Source organism: Odocoileus virginianus, chromosome 19 (genome assembly GCF_023699985.2).
Source record: "Odocoileus virginianus isolate 20LAN1187 ecotype Illinois chromosome 19, Ovbor_1.2, whole genome shotgun sequence".
Classification (NCBI taxonomy): domain Eukaryota; kingdom Metazoa; phylum Chordata; class Mammalia; order Artiodactyla; family Cervidae; genus Odocoileus; species Odocoileus virginianus.
The window spans coordinates 18,036,560-18,058,027 of NC_069692.1; the positions used below are offsets into that span (position 1 = coordinate 18,036,560).

The 21,468-nt window shown below is 39.6% G+C and overlaps 2 protein-coding genes across 15 annotated transcripts in view; one reads left to right on the top strand and one right to left on the bottom strand.

Moving 5' to 3' along the window:
• Positions 1-21,468, top strand: part of MCM9 (minichromosome maintenance 9 homologous recombination repair factor) — an 88,107-nt gene that overhangs the window by 14,592 nt on the left and 52,047 nt on the right. For 13 of the 14 annotated variants that reach the window (XM_070449907.1, XM_070449906.1, XM_070449908.1 and 10 more), the window contains exons 5-7: positions 196-396; positions 4,500-4,625; positions 6,030-6,149. In XM_070449907.1, the coding sequence (XP_070306008.1) occupies positions 196-396; positions 4,500-4,625; positions 6,030-6,149 (447 nt within the window). The other variant, XM_070449912.1, reaches the window with a different exon arrangement.
• Positions 9,667-21,441, bottom strand: ASF1A (anti-silencing function 1A histone chaperone). Its single transcript, XM_020899699.2, has 4 exons — positions 20,905-21,441; positions 15,144-15,259; positions 11,338-11,514; positions 9,667-10,065 (listed from the first exon to the last, which is right to left on the bottom strand). The coding sequence occupies exons 1-4, from the start codon at positions 21,011-21,013 to the stop codon at positions 9,853-9,855; spliced, it is 615 nt and encodes a 204-aa protein (XP_020755358.1). The 5' UTR covers positions 21,014-21,441; the 3' UTR covers positions 9,667-9,852.

Below are 21,468 nucleotides of genomic sequence, written 5' to 3' on the forward strand. Positions count from 1 at the left end.
TGATGGAGAGGGAGGCCTGGCGTGCTGCGGTCCATGGGGTCACAGAGTTGGACACGCCTGAGCGGCTGAACTGACTGACTGACACCACTGTAAACCCTGGTGGGCAGTGGCTGACTTCTTGGTTCTGGTCGTTTGTTGAGTTTGTGCCCAAGCAGGCAGGATGCTACTGTGAATTCACTCAGTGCTTTTTTCTAGGTGATGACATCACTATTTATGGGGTTGTAATGCAGCGGTGGAAGCCCTTTAAGCAAGATGTGCGCTGTGAAGTGGAGATAGTCCTGAGGGCCAATTATGTCCAAGTAAATAACGAACAGTCTGCAGGGGTCAACATGGATGAGGAGGTCCGAAAGGAATTTGAAGACTTTTGGGAACACTATAAGAGCGATCCTTTTGCAGGTTTGTGATTAAGGGTATGGAGCTGATATTTATTAATGGCGTTTCATTCATGATGTTTGTGATTTACATGCTGTTCCTCAGTGGCTGTGTTCTGAGGGAGTAGCTTTAGCCAGTGCCTCTAGCTGTAGTCTTCCCTTTAAAGCCCTTTTCTGGCATAATCCTCTCTGTTTAGTGATCTTACTGGAAATCCCAAGAGATTTTCCATTTCCAACTATTGTTTTAATATCTCTTATCTTGCCAAAATAGTTTCTGAGTTTTCTACCTTCTTTACCAATTAAACATATAGTTCCTCCTTAAACAGGCAAAATTCATTCTGTTATGAAACTTTATTCTGTTAAAATCATTTCTCTTCTGATTCATCTTGTATCATTAAGACAGCTTCACACTCTTGCTGAAGATTTAAAAATATGGAATGGTAAGAGATGATAAGAGAGATGCAAAAAATCTTTGTCATCACAGCAAAAATTTCTGACTATGACACTTAATATGTAATTAAACAGATGAAAATATTATAGCCTTTGGGTTTCTAGAGTATTTTTTATTAAGAAAATCCCAACTATATACAACACCAATTAAATCTTCAAGTGTATGTTTTCATTCTTTCTTGGAGGCATCGTCGATAAAAATTAATGGAACCCAGTAATAGACTATTTCTGAGAAGCTTCACCTCAGATCTAATACATAGTGATTACGTATCTTAAATCATGTATTGAATTGGACAGATATCATTCCACAAAATAAGACTTTCATTTGCTTTAAATACAAGCAGTTGGCTTTTATTTTATGGGATTTTTTTTTCTTTGGCTTATGTGTGTAACACATATATAGTGGTTATCAATCATTCTTTTATCTGATCCATACAGAAAGAACCAAAGGTCTCTATATTATAGCTTCATTAAGCAAACCTTTTACAAATCATGTTGTTCATTCGCCTAAATCATCTCTAATTTTACGACCCCATCGACTGCAGCACACCTGGCTTCCCTGCCCTTCACTTCCTGGAGTTTGCTCAAAGTCATGTCCATTAAGTCAGTGATGCCATCCAACCATCTCACCTGCTGTTGCCCCCTCCTTCTCCTGCCCTCCATCTTTCCCAGCATCAGGGTCTCTTCCTGTGAGTTGGCTCTTCGCATCAGGTGGCCAAAATATTGGAGCTTAAACATCAGTCCTTCCAGTGAATATTCAGAGTTGATTTCCTTTAGGATTGACTGGTTTGATCTTCTTGCTGTCCAAGGGACATTCAAGAGTCTTGTCCAGCACAATTCGAAAGCATCAATTCTTCAGTGCTTTGACTCTATGAACCATATATATTTTTACGTAAGTTTTCTTACTTAACAGTTTGGAGAAACTCTGGATCAATTCCCTACAAAAATCTTTAACAGTGTTAGGAAGGGCATCATACAGGGCTATCAGAAGTGCTGATCAAAGAGTCTGTCTTGTTCTAAATAGAAGGCTATAGCTATATATCTTACTTACCAGATGAAAGGAAGAAATAAATATAATAACCTGTGAGAAATATAAGTAGGAAGACAGGGAGTAAATGAGGCAACATTTTTCTTTTCAGTATGAAGATTCTGCTTTGTTAGTTTCCCGAGTACCTATTATCAGCCATATCTTACCGTTTCAAAGTGTGTGTGGAGGAGGGGGGGTGCGGAGGGAGGGTGTGGAGGTGGGGAGCTATATCCAAAGTGTGTCTTCATTTCGCTTGTCTGAAGGCAGACATTACTACACTGCTAGCTCTAGGAGGCTGGCTTGCTTCATTAAGATCTGGTCCTGTGAATGCTGACAAGGAGCTGAAGATTTTCTTGTGATCTCAGGAATCCCCTGACCCTGATGCTTAGAGGATGGCTAGAAACCCAAAGGGGTTGGGTTCTCTTGGGCCATCTGAACCCACTCCAGGGTGACTTGTCATGTTAGACCTAAGTTCTCTTCATTGGGGTAAATGATGGCCATGCCACAAGAGTGGATTACATGGGCACACTATTAACACGGTCTAGAACCAGAAATTTGCCCGGGGTGGGGAGAGGAAGGAAAGTGTTAGGGTGTTATTCTCCCTGATGAATTCTCTTCTGTGATAGAGTCATGAGAGCTTCTATTGCCATGACCCAAGGAATTAAGTTTTTCAACTTTAGATACAAATTTAGGGAACGGACCTTCCCCTTTGCCTTTCCCTGGTACCTCAGACCTGACTTCAGTTTATCTTTTATGTTGACCACAGTGTGAGGAAATGGTGAGATAAGAAACAGGCGCAAGTAATACAGGTATAATAGTTTCAGTAGCTCCTATGTGCCAGGTACTGTTCTGTGTGCCGTGCAATAATTAACTCCCGAACAACTCTTATGTGCAATACCATTATTATTTCCATCTCACAGATAAGGAGATGGAGGCGGAGAGAGTAAGAACCTTGCCCGAGGTCACCAGCTAGTAAGTAACACTGGGCTCTGACCTGAGAGCCCATAGGAAGTGCTTCCTGTCAGCACATTAGTCTGGGAATCCTTTACTCAGAGGCTCTTTGACAACTTTGGCTTGAGTGTCTCCCAGGCCAGTTTGTCTACTTGTTCCCTGCTTACTGAAGCTATTATTTCTTTGTATGTGTAATTTTTAGATTCTGGTCAGAATTTATGTACCTGCTGTCAGGTCTTAACTATGTAGATCTCAGACATTTCATCTTTTTCTCTGGGCTTTCTACCTTGGAAAAGGGAGGGATTCCCTTTAGCAGTTAATGAAATTCCTTCCAGGGTTGGCTAATTATTTTTTTTTGGTTCCCATTTTATTTATACTAGAATGTTTTCTTTCTTCACCACTTCTGCCATTACCAGAGCTTAACTGCCACCGAGTCAATTTTGAGTCATTAACAAAAGTAGCCCTTGTGCATAGAGCCATAAATTATGGAGGAACCCCTTTCCTTTATCTTGGTGGAGAAGCTTCTGGAACTGGTGTCATCAGCTAAAGCAGTACTTGTATGATTATCTTCCTCCTCAAAAGAGTTACCACTGAAACGTGTACAAACTCAACGTTAACTATAAAAGCCCTCAGATGTGCAAATCAGTTACCAGCATGAGGACGTTGGGTTTCCCTGGTGGCTCAGATGATAAGGAATCTGCATGCAATGCCGGAGACCTGAGTTCAGTCCCTGGGTTGAAAGGATCCCCTGCAGGAGGGCATGGCAACCCACTCCAGTATTCTTGCCTAGAGAATCCCATGGACAGAGGAGCCTGGCAGGCTGCAGTCCATGGGGTCACAAAAAGTCGGACATGACTGAGTGACTAGGCACACACATACGGACATTAATTTCTGCTAACATGAATGTAGACACAGAGAGTGCCATCACAGTAGTGAATTCCAAGTAAGACGGCCACAGGAAAGGCTTGTTAGAATCTATGAGTCTCATTGGTTGACTGGCCAATGACAGAATGAAATATCTAAATTATTCATGGATGGGAGAGGCAGATTCTCAGATTTAGTGTCTGACCTTTCTAGAAACAGAACCTAAGACAATGATAACTTCTTATTTAAAGCATGTGATTGAAAGAATCTAAGAACTCTAGCTTGGACTGCTAGAGTTGTTGTTTGTAATGATCTTCTAAATATCCTGATAACACCGATACTCAGTCTAGATAAAACACAATTTACCAAACTGCTCATAGCAAATGCTGAATTGACTCACAGGATGGGTTGATTTTACCTCTTATACCCCTGAAGAAGCTCCAAGTACCTTACTTAGTTTTCTACAGTCTGACTCATTGTTTCTGAAATCAAACACCTCCCTATTATTTAGGCAGTGAAGTATTTTACTGAAATTATTGCACAGGAAGTGCAGCTGGTATTATTTTTAAGGGATAATGTTGGCCCATAAGGGAGAAGAGAGATTTCTTTCTGTCCCTTGTAAATATGCTAAATTTATAGAAACTTAAAACAGGTGGCAGCCAGAGCTTTTCATCTCAAGGCATTAATAAGAAAAGGACTTTTAGGAACAAAACAACATTATTCACTCCTTTTAGTTAGATCATTTTAGAGTGTTTATAAGACGATAGGATAGAGAGGGAAATTTCAGTTAAGTATTTCTTGAAAAATTACATAACTCATCTTTCTGCCTTTCCCAGGAAGGAATGAAATATTGGCCAGCTTGTGCCCTCAAGTTTTTGGAATGTACCTAGTAAAGCTTGCTGTGGCCATGGTGCTGGCTGGTGGGATTCAAAGAACCGATGCTACAGGAACACGGGTCAGAGGTTGGTACCCATTAAGATTTCTGAGAACTACTAACACAGTAAGAAGACAAGCTACGATTTCCCTTTGCTCAATAAAAAACTGCTTGTTGAGCTTTATTTTCCAAACGCAACCTTTTAAAAACTGACAGTTGTTCACTGATACTCAGTCCAACATCAGGAACTACTTTGTAGAATTCCAGTCTTTCCAAAGACTTTTTCAATGAGTATGTTATTTTCACTCCTATAAGGGAGCCACAGTATAAAATCTTTATGTTTCTTTCACTGTCTGTGTTTTTCATTGGCTTTCCAGTCTTTCTCCAAGAAGAAGAGATTGGAAATAGTGCTTTTCAATGTCTCCAGGTCAATATCTCTCCATCTGTGACTGTCAGTGTGTTTCTCTTAGACCGCGGCTCAGTCCTCTGCCTGCTGGTTCCCCTTCTGCTGGTGGCTAGCAAATATGCCATCTGTTGAGAGGTGCTGCTCCAGGTCACGCATTCAAGCCAAAATGACTCTTAAGTCATTTCCAAATGGCAGGGAGCTCTTTTGTGGTTAACACACTTAACTGACCTGAATGGCATAAATTAGGTTTATTATGGCCCTCATATAGGTGGGGCCATAATAACCAAAGTCTTAACCAAAAGACTAAAAGGACATTATTGTAAACCAGGTGTTAGTTAGGACTCAAAAACCATACTGTACAGTATAGAATAGTAAGTATAATAAGGTTTATGCATATTGTATGTTTTGATTACCTACTGTTGCAAGGCATTCTGCTAAATGTTGAACTTAAATAGTATTTCCTTATTAATATTTTCAGAAAATACTTGGATATGACTGAATAAATTTGCTTGGTCAGTGAGATAACATCTGCCACAGGATATCACATGTTTTTCTGTTACATTTGAAAAGTAAGAACTTTTAAGATAGATGTTTCATTAAACTACTAAAATTTTCATAGAATGAAAAGGTTTTCACTTAACTGTTAGAATCATAAGTGATTTGGTGTTTATAAAGCACATACAAAGTTGCAAACACTTAAAAGTACTTAAATAAAAATACTTGTATGGATGGATGGAAAGAATTAATCAGTCATTTGATATTTAAAATAGATTAAATACAATTGGAAACTCTATAAGCCAAAAGTTTTTTAAATGTTAAACACAGTCCCTAAATATCTGGAACTAGAACAAAAATCTCTTACAAGTTTTTAAATTTAAATGCTGCATTCAGAAATGCAAAGATTATTATTTATTTTAAAAGTTATCTTTTCTAAGGACATTCTGGTTAAAGTCTTCCTTGAATGACCTTAAACTAAAATACTATATAAAATAAAAATTGTGTGAGCATTCCAAATGGACCATTTTTGACTAATTACACTTATGAGTCTTTTCATAGCAATTAGTAACTTTATTTACGCTTTTCTAGGTGAATCTCATCTTTTATTGGTTGGGGATCCTGGCACAGGGAAATCTCAATTCCTCAAATATGCAGCAAAGATTACACCAAGATCTGTGCTCACCACAGGAATTGGATCTACTAGCGCAGGTATTTTATGTGATAATTTCAATTAGTTTAATGTTACTTCAGACTCTAACACAATGGTTATTTTCTTGTGAGAAAGTACCTATAATAGGATATATTTCAAGATTTTTGAGTTACTGCCAAAAACCTAAGTAAATATTCAGCATTACTTTTGTAGCTCTATGAAAATATTTCAAAAGCTCCACCTTCACTTATTTTCCAAAAGCTTATTCCATGTGCCTTTTTGGATCTTAGTTTTGAATGATTGTGTTCAATTTTCTCATTCTCTAGTGATTACCTTTGTACATGCCTAGGCAGCATCTGTAATTCTGTGAAGACCCAGCAAACAGTGCTGAAACTAACTAAATAGGGGTAAAATCTCACTTTACAAAGTAAATAGATGGCATAAAGCTTAAGGCATTTTCATGCTTATGGATCTCACAGGCAACAGTGATTCCTGCTAAAAATTCTTAGGTAGAAAATGTGTCTTAGTATGTGGAAAGTGTACTTTTATCACTGCAATGTGGCGCTTCATTCATACACTGCAATGATTCTTCAGTAAGTACAGTATATTTAAAGCCTTTGCTGATAGAATGTTAAGATTTGATAATAAAGTGACTTTAGGAAAAAATTATATTTTAAAAGACATGTTTTGATGCCATTTAAAATTTCTAAACTGTTTTGACTGGGAAAATATTTCTCCTGTTCTCCTATAGTAGGCCTTCGGTTTCATACATTTTACAAATGTTGTTACTTGTTAGGGATGTCTACTATCCATGGCCTGTACTCAGATTTCTTAGGAGAAGCTTATATTTTAAAACTTATAAAACAGGAAGTGCTCCATTAATGGTCCCTAGTAACAAGGTCCCTGTTTTAAGGGGTCTCAGCTTTGAAATATAACTAAACAGTATATTAAGCACTGACAAGAAGAGATTTATGGATTGAGAAGGGTAGACAAGCTTTAGGGTACTGGAAGGGAAGAAGGCAGGAATATATGAACACTTCATGTGCATTTCAAAATCTTATGACTCAGCATTTTAGAGTTCTGTATTAAATGATATTAACAATGAACGAATAAAAGAGCTTCCCGAGTAATGATGTGGAATGTTTCCTAAGTTAATTATTATATGGAGTGTCAAGAAATAAGACCAGGCTAATTTGTGGACTACTAGTAATTTCAGAGTCTTTGGACAGTTTTAAACTGAATGGCTGCTGAATTCACTGAATTAGCACTTTTCTGTCTTATTGCCAAGGTCATAATCCAAATATGAAAGAAATGGCAGGTAGAAGGAATATAAATTTTAGAACTGTAGATAAGTTATTGATACTTCTAATCCACCCAAAGGACCAAACTACCCTTTATTTAAACTGTATCACAACCCATTAGAGGGTCATAGAAAGTTATTCATGGGTCAGAACCAGCACTTTCAAAACGAAATACAGTAACAGATGCTACAGGACACTGGTGCCCAGAGTAAAGGTGCACTATTCCGGGTGTACTATGTGAAAATTGTTAATGTACACACTTGTGTTATGGGTGGTCATACTTAAATTTCTTTTTTTACCATAGATTACAGTAAAATGTTTTGAAAACTGTTGCCACTTTCTTGGTAACTAGAAAACCTCAAACCTGAGGGTTAAGACCAAATGAAAGCCTAAGGCTGTATAAGATTATAAATGAACAAATGCATGCATGTTTCTCAGACTTCGGCTTGTTCTCTCAGCTCCAATGATAGCCGCCTTCCCTCTGGCCTACTCGCCCATTTCCTTTGTGGCATAAGTAATTTGTTCATGTTTATCTTCTCAGGACACAGCTATTCACTATGAACAGAAAGGGAAAAAACATTTCCAAATTTTCTAGCTGTTATTTCAGGCAGTGTCTAGCTAAAAAGAAAAAATAAAAAACCACCTATGCATTCTAGTTTCTTAGTTCCTAATGTTTGCATACTCAATCTTTAATTTTTAAAATTATAGAACCATCAACTTGTTAAATAAGAGATAATAGTTTTTAAGTCTCAAACTTCTGTGAAAATTGGCTGTCAGTTTACAAACTGATGTAAAAACCTGTTTGATGTCAGTACAAATCAGTTTTAATTAATCAGGATAAAAACTCAGCTGTGAATTGATTTGGTAATTTGGCTTATATATGCTTTATTTCTAATAAGCATGTATTGTGTTCCTGTTATATTAATCACTGAGCTCTTGGTTGGAAAGTATTAGTTTTATTTTCATTTTAATATTTTAACATTTTCTTTTAATTGCAATTAGACAAAAATGAAATTTTCTTCATGTTGTTTTAACAGTCGTACGTATTTTACTTTTAAAGTCTATGAACTAGTTAGTGGACAGTATTTTAATTATCTGGTATACTAAACTTTCAAGTTTAACATTTAGCAAAATTTTGCTTCACAAAGTCACTTTGTAGAATGACAGGAAATATATACAGCTTCGAATCCATATTCAGACAAATGCCCCTTTCCCTTCCTCAAAATAAATGCTTTTAAAAAGTGCAGTATAAAAGTTTTAGCTATGAAGGCACTGCATAATTCTGTATTATATGGCTAATGTCTTGATTAGCAGCAAGAGTGATGAGAGTGTTCTACATTTAATTTATTGGAACATAAGAAACTTTCTGAGGAAGGACTTAGCTCTCATCAAAGAAAAAGAACCTTTTGGCCCATTTAGTTAACGCATTCCTTTTCAAGATAGCTTTTTCAGATGAGGTTTTTTAAAAGCAATCTGGAGTATGTCTACCACAAATATTGTACATGAGTATCAGATACGGAGAAAAGTACTTTATGTGGAAATACATATAGTTTCATACGATAAAACTAAATATATCTTTCCAAATCTGCTGTTTTTATATAAATGCTGCCAACAACAGATGACTTGTCAAAACAGTTTTAAAGGGTTATGTTCATAGTATTTTTTAGAAATCTAATGAACAGAACAAAGTCATTATACTCTCCTATTCTTAAACTTAGGGAGTCTGTATCTGCTTCTGACATGTTGAATTCACTGGGTAATGATGATGTATGAATCAAGAAATGTTGTGATGTCCTAAACTGTTATAAAAACAAGAATCATAGCCAGAGGACCTTATAAACAATTAACCACATTTGTTATCTTAGAACCAAACTGAATGCTGTCTAACATTATATGAATTGAATAGTAGACATAAGAGGCTTCAAAGTGGCCTGGAAAACTAGATCCTGAAGTTCTTGGTCACATATAGTTTACTTCAAATCCCTTCTTTAAGGGTATGCCGGGAAAAGAATGGAAATTTGCCCCTTAAATCAAACCAAATTATGTTATCGCAGGAAGACACATTTAGTTGAAGTGCACTTTGTTCTTTCAAAGGTTAAGTTAAGATAGTGGTCCAAAGATTATTATCCAGGAGGCTAAGACATCTTTACAACCTGGTCTAATGATTCATTTTTCTTTTTAAGTGCTTTAATTACATATAGAGGAGAAGAAAATAATATATATGTTTTAATCAGATTAGTTTCAGAACAAATAAAATAACACATTAGAGAAAAACTTACTTAAAAATAGTTGTATTTATATTCCACAATTTGCTCAAATACTGGTTTTCTTATAAACTTTCTACAGGATGTTTTTTAAACAAATTCTTCACATTGCATCTCGACTATGTACTTACGGAATTTCAGGGAAATAGTTCTGTGTGTTTTTATAGCTTAATTTGTACTAAAGGGATGGCAGGTGGTCACATGCAGTCCATGTGGGATTCTAACATGACATTTAGTGAGTTTTCTGATGTGGACCATCCCTTTGATGCCGAAGGTAATGCATCTGTTGAAAGAAGTGACTGTAGATTTGGATTACTGCTCTCTGCATCTTCCAGTTTTTCTGTATTATCTTCCCAATTAATGTGGAATCTTGTGACTCTGGGATTGGATGCCAAAATATTCCTTTGAAGCTAGAGGATAAAGGAAATATATAAATGGTAAACACTAAGAAAGTTAGATCACTGTATACAGATAGACCTTAATAGAATGGTTCTTTATATTTGTACTCCCTAAAGGGCTAATTCATATACAAAGTTATAAGTCAAATAAAATACACTAAACATAACTAATAAATAACAGGGCCTCAGTAAAGAAATTATTTTAGCCTAATGGAAACAAGATGTGGGGAGCCTGAGGGAATCATTCAGATCTTTTACTATCCAAAACATCTAACTCTATCCTTATTTCCTAAAAGGGAATCTCTTGAATGCATCAGAGGATGCTTCATTTAACAAATCAACGTGCTTTCTAGATTTTGATGGGGTCTTTCTTTCAGTAATATTTTCTGAAAGTAATATGCAAAGTATCCCCAAATAGGACCTCTCATTATTAATGGTTCCCTATTTTTTAATTATTATTGCTCATTCTTAGATCAATGTTCTAGTTCCTTCTCATTTTGCTATACAAGTAGCCATATAGGTAACTAATAAATTAGAAAGGGAAGGTTCCACATCAGAATAAAACATTCTAGCCTTATTATCAGAAAGAAGAACATTCCATTCCACTCCCATGTCATGTTTCTTGCATGGTCTGGCAGATAGTGTTATGTTCACTCTCACAAAAATCACTAGTTACTAAACTATTATAGTTCCCAATGGAAAATCATAAAGTACTTGGTATTTCTGAGAATACCAAATCACAGATTTCAAGTTCTCACTCAGAAGCTAAGCTGTTTTCACCACCAGATAATATTTAAGACCTGTAGTTTAACTTCTGAGAATAGCTGATGAAGCAAGGCATATGGAAGTTTTGAGATAACAATGTTCCTGTGAAAAACAAGATGTCCCCTTACAATTTTGAGAAGTTACAGACAAAAATATTACGGAATAATCAGTACAACAAACAGGAATTTGAATGCCCTAAAGACGGAAATAGACAGAATCATGATATATGGGGAATGCCATACAGGGAGTCATTAACAGTGACCTGTTGGAGGCACTTTCAGTTTTCTAAATCATCAGACTCTCGAGGTGTCTGACCAATATTAACCTCTAATAACTAACCTGGAGGTAGCTTTGAAGTCATCCATGGTAAGGGAACAATGACTGGCTTGCTTAGTTGGCACAAGAACCTCCAATTTATTTTGTCTCAAAGCCACTTTCATAGTGTACTATGAAATGACAACTGCTTAAAAAATTGTATAGTAAAATGAATGAAAAAGGAATAATGAAAAGGAGCATTACCTTAGAAAAGTCTGGTTTTACTGGCGGATTTTCCCTTAATTCTGTCTCGGTATATTCATTATTTACATAATAACCAACTCTAATAAACTCTTGACCTCGGTAGGTGCACGTAATTAGCACAACTGTTACACCTACGGCATCTGCATCTGGAATGAGTCCCGGGTTAGGTGCATCAGCCTAGAATCATGTAAAAAAAAGAAACACAGCACAAAGTGTTGTTAACCATAAGCAAAACTGGAGTTTTGGTTACACTGAGCACCTTCAGTCAAGGGCACAGCAACCAAAACTTGGAAATCATACTGGGAAGGCAAATGCTCATTTTTGAAACTGATTTATAGCTAGAAAATATAGTTCATACGTTTCTCCACGGCATGCCTAAGTACCCTGGGTACCTGAAAACATCACTGCGTCTACAGAGGAAAATACATGTGGCTGCCGTGTGTGCTGGTTCATGACGGATTATGCAATATCCAATTATAAAACCTTTTATAAAACAGAGTAAACAAATCAATAGTCTTACTGAGTCCAACCTTCCCAAGTCATAATTTCAGACCTTAAAAATTAGTAAACATTTAATTATTCCATACAGCCTTTTGGCAGCAAATGTTTATTATCCAGTGTCCTAGGACCCATATTCTCATATCCAGTCACCCCCCCCTTCACAGATACTCTAATAGGAAATTAATATAAAACTGAAAGTGGAATGGAAATAAGTTTTATAGCAGAATTTCAAAAAATACAAATAGTCCCACATACAATGGAAATTCAGTGAAGGTAGAGATTGTCTGAGGCTTTGAATCAAACTGCTGTAAGCTGAAACTCGAGGCAGGTGAGCTAGAGGGGGCTGAGAGCATGAGTGAAGGCTCAGGCCCTGTCCACAGCCACGTGGAAGACAGGAAGGACTTAGTTGGAAGGAATCACAAGCTGGGGACAGGCAGTGAGCATGACTGAAAGCAGAAGTCCCATCCAACTCATCTTTGTGATCTCAAGTCTGGCATGGTTCTAGGCACAGTATATACTGAGTATTTTGAAATTTATTCGAAACTCAGTTCCTGCCCTGACGTGGTTTATGGTCTCTTTGAAGAAATACCAGAATAGGAACAGGGGGCCAGTCCTGAGAATATGCTGTTTGCCTTTGGGTGGAGATGGGAAACAGAGGTGGTTCAGTACTATGGGAACCTCTCCCACTACTGCTTCCCATCCCCTTAACAAATTGGTTCTAGGCATGTTTGTGTTTTAAAATTTGTTTGCTAAAGGATTCAGCTTGAGCAAAATCAAGGAGAGAAGCCTGCAGGCCTCTCAGGTGATTTAGGATGGAGAAGTGATAAGCAGAGATCTTTGACTCCAACAAGTAATCCGAGGCAGATGTCTGGGCACCCTGCTGCTAGCCTTTGACACACTCAAGAGGAAGGCGTGTTTATTCGAAGAGGCAAAATCATGGCTGACCAGGAGAAAACTACAGTAGTAACTTGTCTCAAACATAAAACACAAAACTATTTTAGTACCTTCCTGCTGATAACAGTGAATTTGAAAAAATGCATAGGCTGAACACATGATCGAAGTCACACTGTACTTCCTTTGTACTTTTGGCAACATGTACATACATACCAAAGTGAAAATCACTAGAGGGAAGTAGTTTTTAATAACTTTTCCTATAGCACTTAAAGCCCAAAGTTGAGGAATATTCTTAACCAACATAAACACATAGAAAAGTAAATTTTTAAGTTTGTTTCAAAATTATGGCATTTATTTGCAAATTTTTTTTTAAAATCAGCATTGAAAGGTATATCACTACACCTCAAGTTTCTTTATTTGAATTATGAATTATCATCTTTGAAGCCATCCTCCCTGGTGGCTCAGAGGGTAAAGAATCTTCCTGCAGTGCAGAAGACCTGGGTTCGATCCCTGGGTTGGGAAGATCCCCTGGAGAAGGTCATGGCAACCCACTCCAGTATTCTGGCCTGAGAATTTCCATGGAGCCTGGCTGGCTACAGTCCATGGGGTCGCAGAAGAGTCAGACATGACCAAGTACAGCACATATTTGAAGTATAGGTTCTCCAGGCTTGTGGATCAAAGCAAATACTGCTTCTTTATATAGCAATTTCAAGAAGCTAAGAGAATAAAAATTTAGTTCTCATTATAGAAATAGGGCGTGGTCTGTCAGTGATTAAACTGCTTTACTCCTCATGACATTCTTATGAGGCAGGCTATTATTCATACTTCAGAGATGATTGGCATGACCAGGAGAGGCTAGGAGCCGGACTGCAGTCACATGTGGCTATAAGCAGCAGAGTGGGACCAAACCAAGTTTTCAATGCAGTGGTTCCCCACACAGGCATCTCTGATACCCTTGTCCTCCACCAAGATGATCAGTCACTCAACTCAGCTTAACAGCACTTATTGTTTTTTAAAGATTTTTTTTTTTAATGTGAACCATTTTTAAAGTCTTTAGTGAATTTGTTGCAAAACTGCTTCTGTTTTATGTTTTGGGTTTTTTTTTTTTTTTTTTTTGGCCAGGAGGCTTGTGGGTATGTAGTTCCCCGACCAGGGATCGAACCTGTTCTCCCTTTGGAAGTCAGACTCCTAACTACGGGACCACCAGGGAAGTCCCTAATAGTACTTTTAACTAATATATTTGAGCCTTTCAGTCAGTACATTTAAGCTTTTCTTAACCATTTATTTAGATATAATACTTGTTGCTTTTTAATAAAAAGCACTAAGGCCAGGAGACCAAGATTCTGAATTCAAACTGAGGAAAGAGGAGGGAGCAGTGGTGGCTCGAGAGATGTTTGAGTGATTCTTAGCCCATGTCTGCTGGGATTATTTGACCAACAGTGTTCATTTAAATTGGCCTCATCTGTGAAGTAAAAGAAGTGAGTGCTCAGGGATAGAAGAATTAGCTTTTTTTCTGGTTGACATCTTTCTCAGTGGGTTCTACTTAAATAATGGAATTCTGTTGGGTAGCAAAACTTGTAACAAAATTAATAATAGTTTTTTTTTTTTAAACTATGGCTAGTTGGACTATTATAAACATCTTCCTCTAATAAACATGGATAACTGAGAAGTGACTAGATAGTTGTTATACAACAATTTGATGTGCACTGAAAGGAGTAATATTTTTCCACACAGAAGACAATGTCTGAGACCTTGGCACAGACCTAAATACTGTCAGTGGGATCTGAGACCATAATTATTTATTAGTAGAGTTTCTCCTTATAAATGATAGAGCTGTGGATTTGTAGTAGTAATCCTCTTTAAGAAGTGTAGGGTAGATGCTTCAGTAGACCACTGGGCTTCATGTAGTTCCAGTGACCTAAGATCTTACAGATATCTTATCTTCTAACATACCTGGTAACCTAGCTGAATTACTGATAATGCTGAAATAAAGTTGTTTTATCATTCCTAGTGTCTGAAACTATAATCTGAAAATGCCTGTTACGGATGATCCCAGTTAGTAGTAGGCATTTTGAACCCCTGTTTTGGGCTGCTGGACAGCTGGCCACCCTAAAGTTTCCATGCTAAGGGGCTATTCACAGGAAGAGTGCAAAACCCACCATCACGTGTGTGCTGACACGGTATGAGGTTAACTGCATGCTGTGCAAACCCTGAAGTAAAAATCACAATGACACTCTCTGCACAAGTAACCAGGACGTGGCATTCCTTCATGACACAGAAACTTGTTAAAACATGAAAGAAGCAGATAAAAAGTGAATGAAGCAGAACCAGAATGATGTAGCCCAAAAGGAAAGGGCTAAGGACCATTTAGAAATATATTTGGCATACAAATATACCAAGAATAATCTTACCTGAAATACAAACATATGCCTTCCTGCAGGAACAGGGCCCACTAAAACAGAGTCTAAAACTTGATCGTATTCTTCACTTTCTGCAGAGCCCACATAGATAATTTTCCATTCCAGGTCTAGGGTTAAAAACCAAAATATTATTTCATATTCAGTAATTACAAGATGACATCAAAGACCCTTTGAATTATACCATTTATTGGCTGCTAAAATTGGCTTTTCATAGAAGAAAATCCAGAAACACACCTAAGTGCTCCTCATAAAATTTGTATGTTTCATACCAGTTTCTCACAATGCTGTTGTGTGAAATATTGGTTCCTGGGCAAGGCTTCTCACGAATGAAACAACATGGCCAAAAGCTTAGGAAATGCTACAACCTTCTCTTGAGGATTTATGAAGCACACTGGCAGAGCAAAGGGTCTGAGAAATCCTTCAGTAAAGAACACCAGTACTATTAATCCAGTGTTTCCTAAATTTATTTGGCTAAGGAATCCCTCACCCTTTTCTGTTTGTCATCATTTAACAACCTGCTAAACCCACTTTGGAAGGGCTACCCCATATTATGCATAGATCCAGATCAAAGAGCTCCAAAGTGGAAAAATCACTATTTGCCAACTTCTTCTGTGGCTCAGAAGCCCCTTGGGGCTTCAACTCAACTGTTAAAGGTTCACAATGGGGTTTCTCCCTCGTGGCACCCCTTCCTGTCATCCATTCTTTCCACTGGGAAGAGGAAACAAAGGTTCCTTATGCCACTGGATATGTCAGAGTATATACGGTGGGAAGAGGCATGAGGAACAAGAAGGAATAAAGTGCAACCCAAGTCGCTGTATGTCATTCAGTCTTTACTGAGCACCCTTTACAATGTGCTCTGTGAGAAGAACCCAGAGATAAGTACAGTGACTGCTCTCTGCAAGAGGCCTCCTCCTTAGTAGGGCAGGAACACCATTCTACAAATGCAAATGATCTCTGAGACCTCCCAGCCCTCAGGATGTTTGGCACTGTGTGGCCTGGCTCTTGGATCCACTCCACAAAGTCTACAGCAGCACATGGGGTGGGGGGTGTGCGCGCGCCATGTTTCTGGGTCACCTGCGGAGAATCTAATGCCATCCTGTGTTGTCACTCTTGTGTAACATTGTAGCTCTTTTTGTTCCTTAAACAGGTAACAGGAGTAGGCCAGGTACTACTTATTCACAGTGTATTATAAACTGCAGTTTATTGAAGTAAAAGGTCCTTTAGGTTTCTTCTTTCTCTTACTATGTCATGGTTCTGTCCCAGACCTCGGCCACTTTATCTTCAGTTTCTAGTACATTTCTAGATGCAGGGTCCTACATCTGACATCTCGTGAGATTATCTATTTGCTGAAGAAGATTAAGAGAGGGAACAAGCAGTATGAGTATCTAGTCAGAAGGAACAGCGAGTACTAAGGCCAGACGGCAGGCACATGCTTGAGAAAAAGCATGTTGCTCAGTCCTGTCTGACTCTGCGACCCCGCGGACTGTAGCCCATCAGGCGCCTCTGTCCATGGGATTTTCCAGGCAAGAGTACTGGAGTGGGTGACTTTCATTTTAGGAGATTCACTTTAGTTGCTGTGTTTAGTATAGACTGTAAGATGGCAAGGAAGAAACAGGAGGATAGTTCAATTGAGGCAAGAAATTATGGTGCCTTGGAACACATATAGCCATAGAGGGGAGAAGTAGTAACATTGTGGATATATCCTGAAGGTAGAGCCAGCAAGAGCCACTTATTTTTCCCAGGGCAGGGAAGGGAAACTATCAGGAGTTCCAGGGATAAAGAAGGTAGTGAATAAGTGGAGATCATATGTCTGGTAAAAATTTAGAAACTGTCCATATGTGAAACCTTGAAAATAGGTGGGATTCCAAGGGAGTGAGCCCAGGGGGCTCTCCAAAGTTAAGAAGTCAGGGAGACAGCATCAATTAAAAGTTACCAGTTAGTGGCCAGTGAAGCAGGTAACCCAAAAGTCAAGTGGAGAAATGGTCTTAAGAAGAAAGGGGTATGGAAACTACTCAGCTAGCTGAGTAAAGAGAAGACTGGGAATTGTCACACAGAGGTTTCCATAATTCTGTGTTCATTTCATAAATATTTGTACTACTATGGATTGTGCTCTTGCCTTAATTGGTATAAGCTGGCATTTGTGGTCAGGTGCAGGAACGTGGTTATGACTTATAAACCTCCCTTTATAAAATACCTGGGCATTGGTCTTGCCACCTCACACCTGTTATTCAAAACCTCAACAGCTTTGTAGGTATCACATGGATTTAATTATACCTGTTACACAAATAAGAAAGTTGAGACTCTTGATAGGTTAAGTAATATGCCCAAATTCACACAGCTAGTAAATGGAAGAATCAGAATCCAAGCTCTGTCTCTGTGATTCCAAAGCCTGGGCTCTTTCCAAAAATCTAAGGGAGATAAATTCTTCCCTTTTTAGCTCTCAAATGAACAGTGAAATAAAGGAATTTAACTGCAGGAGGTGGGAAGGCATGGCTGAGGGCAGAGGCCAGTGGGGGAGATAATCTAGCCTTAAGAAGTACAGGCTGTAACTCAGGGTACCTTAATTTTTATGCTGTGGATGCTTGCTATAGCTACTGAGTTTAAAAACGCTCAATACTTATTTATAAATTAGCCTCAGTTGTTTTGTTCTTAATCTTTTTTTTTTGAACCCAGCTTCATTCCCTTGCCCCCTGTATTTGAAACAAGAAGGGATAGGATGAAATGCTTTACACAGGTGATAGTGTGAAGAAGTTTACTCACCTGTTTAAAAAGTTAACTGTTTCATTTAATCATGGTAACTTGAGTCTGCAAGTGTCTCCATTTGAGGTGGGAGTGAGGGAAGTCACCAAGTAAATTTCAAACTAATTACACTATTTGGGAAGATCTGTGATCTAGGGGAAAGTATGTAGTCTTTGTGAATTAGTACAAACCTGAGGTTTTAAAGTATGAAGCTTCATTCAGTTCTGATATGTTTTAAGTATGTATTCAACTAACAGCTCTAAGAATTGATATTGATCAACATTTTTTAAAAAAGGCTCCATTCAGTAAAGAAGCAGAGAAATCAGCAATCCACAGAAGGCATAACAGAGTCAGCAGTAAAGTCAATGAAAATGTATACAGGCTTGGTGACCATCAGATCAAACACACCCAAGGTCTCCTCTCTCTCTCGGACTTAACAGGAGAACCTCTCCTTACATCTGTGGATTGCTATCCTACCCCTGTATAGGTCTTACAGTAGAAACAACTAAATTCTCTTAAGTACTCAGACTTTTTCTGAAGCAAAGCTCCAGGGCAGCTTTTAAAGGAAAGTCAAAATATGTGAGGGCTGTTGACAATTTAAAGTATGAAAAATGGCGGCCAAGCTTTGGGACTTGAAACAAAATTATACAGTGAAAATTTCTCATCGGAATATTCTATAGTTCACTTTCAATAACAAATATTTTAAAGAACTGTAGCATAAAAGATGGGACTATAAGAAGCTTTTGCTAAGTAAACTCAATTTCCTTAATCCACACAGCCTCTAGGTGGAGTACATAAGCATGGCACCTTTTTGAAAGATTCCTTTGCAGCTTCAGTATGACTCAGCTTAAACTCTTACAAAAGTACTAAATAAATGCCCAGTATAAGTGCCCTGGGAAGTGAAGCAGACATGTCAAAGTAAGGTGTATTCCTGACATTAGTACTGTAAAAATTCTGATAGGATTCAGCTTGGTTCTGAAACGATCCCATTACAAATGGAACACGTCAATGGCAGGTTTCAACCATCCATTGTCAAAGCCCTGTAACAACATCCTGAATCATCTTAACTTCCTTGTTGAGAACTGGCTCCTAAAATGGAAGATACCACTTGAGAAATACCAGTAACTTCAAGAAGTTCTAATGCCTAAAACACTGTAGTATAAATTGGAAGGGACTCATTTATTGTATTTCTCTTGCATTTGTCCATTTTTATATGCAACTGATAGTAAAACTAAAAAAAGTAGTCTAATGGGCATGAAAATGGACCTAGTGGCTGAAATGCTTATGGCAGTACTTTAGTAACCAAATAGTTTCAAAGTTCAGTAATAAGGAAAATCCCCTTTAATTTTTATTAGCAACGGCCCATTTAAGAATTAGTTTAATAAATGAATCGTCTTCAAAATGTGCCTACTTTTGTATGTGCATATGTGCTTTATATTTGTAGTAAAACTGCAATGTACGGAAGAGCACACACTAAAGTGTTAATTATGGTTACTTCTGAATGACATGGTGGTGGAAGGTATTGAGTACAGAAGACTGTTACTTTATATATGTATGAACAACTTTTTAAAAGTTTATTATAATGAGCATATGTTGTTTTTGTAATTGAAATAGTTTACACGCTACCTGAAATACATTATACAGGGATTAAAGGCTAATTTTTAAAGTGAAAATGCTTTACATGCCTTGATTAGCATGTAATTTAAGATGCATTTTGCCTAAACATAATTGTAAGTTCAAAAAAAGTCTGTCCCCTATTTAGCTGTAAAATTACCATCGATGAAGTTAAACTTTTTTTTTCCCCTTGAAATTTTGAAAATGGAGCTCTGGATGGTTTTAATAAAATCGTAAAGACCTTGGCAGATTTTAGCTTTCTAAATTTTTTACTGCAGATGCTGTCTTTCTCAGGACCTTAAAACGTACTTTAAAAAAATTACTAAATTTTGCGTTGCCATCAGGGCTTTATTTCCTAGCCCACTTTTGTGTTTTATGTTCAGGGTATTTGGATGTGGAGTTGCTGTAATTAGATTTCAACATGTTCTTGAAGGAAGTCTTTCAGACTACTTAGAAGCCAGTGATTAAGTCCTGGAAATTGTTTAAATATTTTACTTATTTCTGCTCTCAGGTTAAATGTAACTTGCTAGCTTAGCAATATGTTTCTTCCTGAGAGAGGAGAGAAGATTTCAGTCACTAAGGGTGAGGAGCCCACGTTGCTCGGGGCGAGCCTGCGCGCCAGCATCCCCGGGCGCCCCGAGCATCCTGGGTGCCGGCCGGGGAGAGCCGGCCCGGGAGCACCCGCGGCCCCCGGAGAGCGCGGGCCCGTGGCGCCGAGGGGCCGAGCCTGCGCCCGCCTCCCCCGCTGGTTGGTCCAGGGAACCAGAAATCAGCGCGAGGACAGCCTCGCTCCCCTCCCCGAAGCGGCCGGGCATGGCCACCCCGGAGTCCGGTAACTCCAGCGTAAGCGCTAAAAATGGATGTGCCTCTTGCTCGGGGGCAGGAAGGTGGGCAGGCGGGGCGCCGCGTTCGTCACCCGCGGAGAGGAGGCGTCGTGACGCCGGGGTCGGTGGCCCAATTCTCTACTCTCGGTAAGATGGCTCCGCTGCGAACTCGCCGGCGCCGACCACACACATGCCTTTGCCTTCCCACCTCCTCGCCGGGGCCGCGGAGGCTGTTGGGTGCCCGGGGCCAGCCCGGCGCGACCCCCGGCCGGCGCCGCGGGCGCGAGTGCGGGTCTCGCGAAGCGCCCGCCCGCCAGACAAAGCTGACAACATGGCTACCTCCGCTCGAACAAGTTCCTCGCAAGTTGAGCCGCGGCAGGCGCCCCGGCGGCGGCCGAACGCCGCGCGCGCCTGGCCGGCCGTCGTCCATCAACTTCAAGTTTCCCTCCGCAGAGCCGAGCCCGCAGCCCGCTCGGCGCCGAGCCCCGGCCGCCCGCGCGAGGCCGGGCCCGGGAAACTTTCAACGTCTGCAGCCCGCAACTGACAGCCCGGCGGCGGGCGGGCGCCCGACTCACCTTCAGACAGGTCCTCGATGCACTCGAAGGTGATCTCGAACTGGAATGGGTTGTAGAAAGGAGAAGGGTTATCCAGCACCACTACATTGTTCACCTGAACCTTTGCCATATTTTGAAAAAAACACAAACAATGGGGACGGGGGGCTCGTTGCGGCACAATAAAGTCCAGCGCGCGGCCGCTCGGGAGAGCGCAGACCCCCGCCCCGGCGCTGGCCCGACGTCGTGCAGCGGCGACTTGAGAAACTTTTTTTTCCTCTTTTTATTTACACGGGAACACTCCACAGTGTTTTGCAGCTTTCCTATTTCACTAAACTACAGCCCATTCTGCTCTGATAACTAGCAGCGTTGCCCGCGATTGGCTGCACCCGAGCTCTGACCCTCCTCCTCCAGCGAGGGCCTCCGCGGCGAGCAAGATGGGCTCCCGCTCCCGGAATGGACTCGGAAACTTTAACTGCGGCTCCACCTGCTGGTGTGGATTAGGACAAAGGCGGAGAACAAAGTGAGTGGAATACGGGCTGGGAGGCCCGCGCGGAGGCCGCCGGCGGCGGCGGCAGCAGCAGCGGC

Excerpts from the sequence above, each read along its gene's own strand:
- ASF1A (XM_020899699.2), bottom strand. The coding sequence starts at position 21,013 with ATGGCAAAGGTTCAGGTGAACAATGTAGTGGTGCTGGATAACCCTTCT. Across the intron at positions 15,260-20,904 it reads CATCGAGGACCTGTCTGAAG|ACCTGGAATGGAAAATTATC; the intron begins GTGAGTCGGGCG and ends TTTTAACCCTAG. Across the intron at positions 10,066-11,337 it reads TAAAACCAGACTTTTCTAAG|CTTCAAAGGAATATTTTGGC; the intron begins GTAATGCTCCTT and ends TTTATCCTCTAG.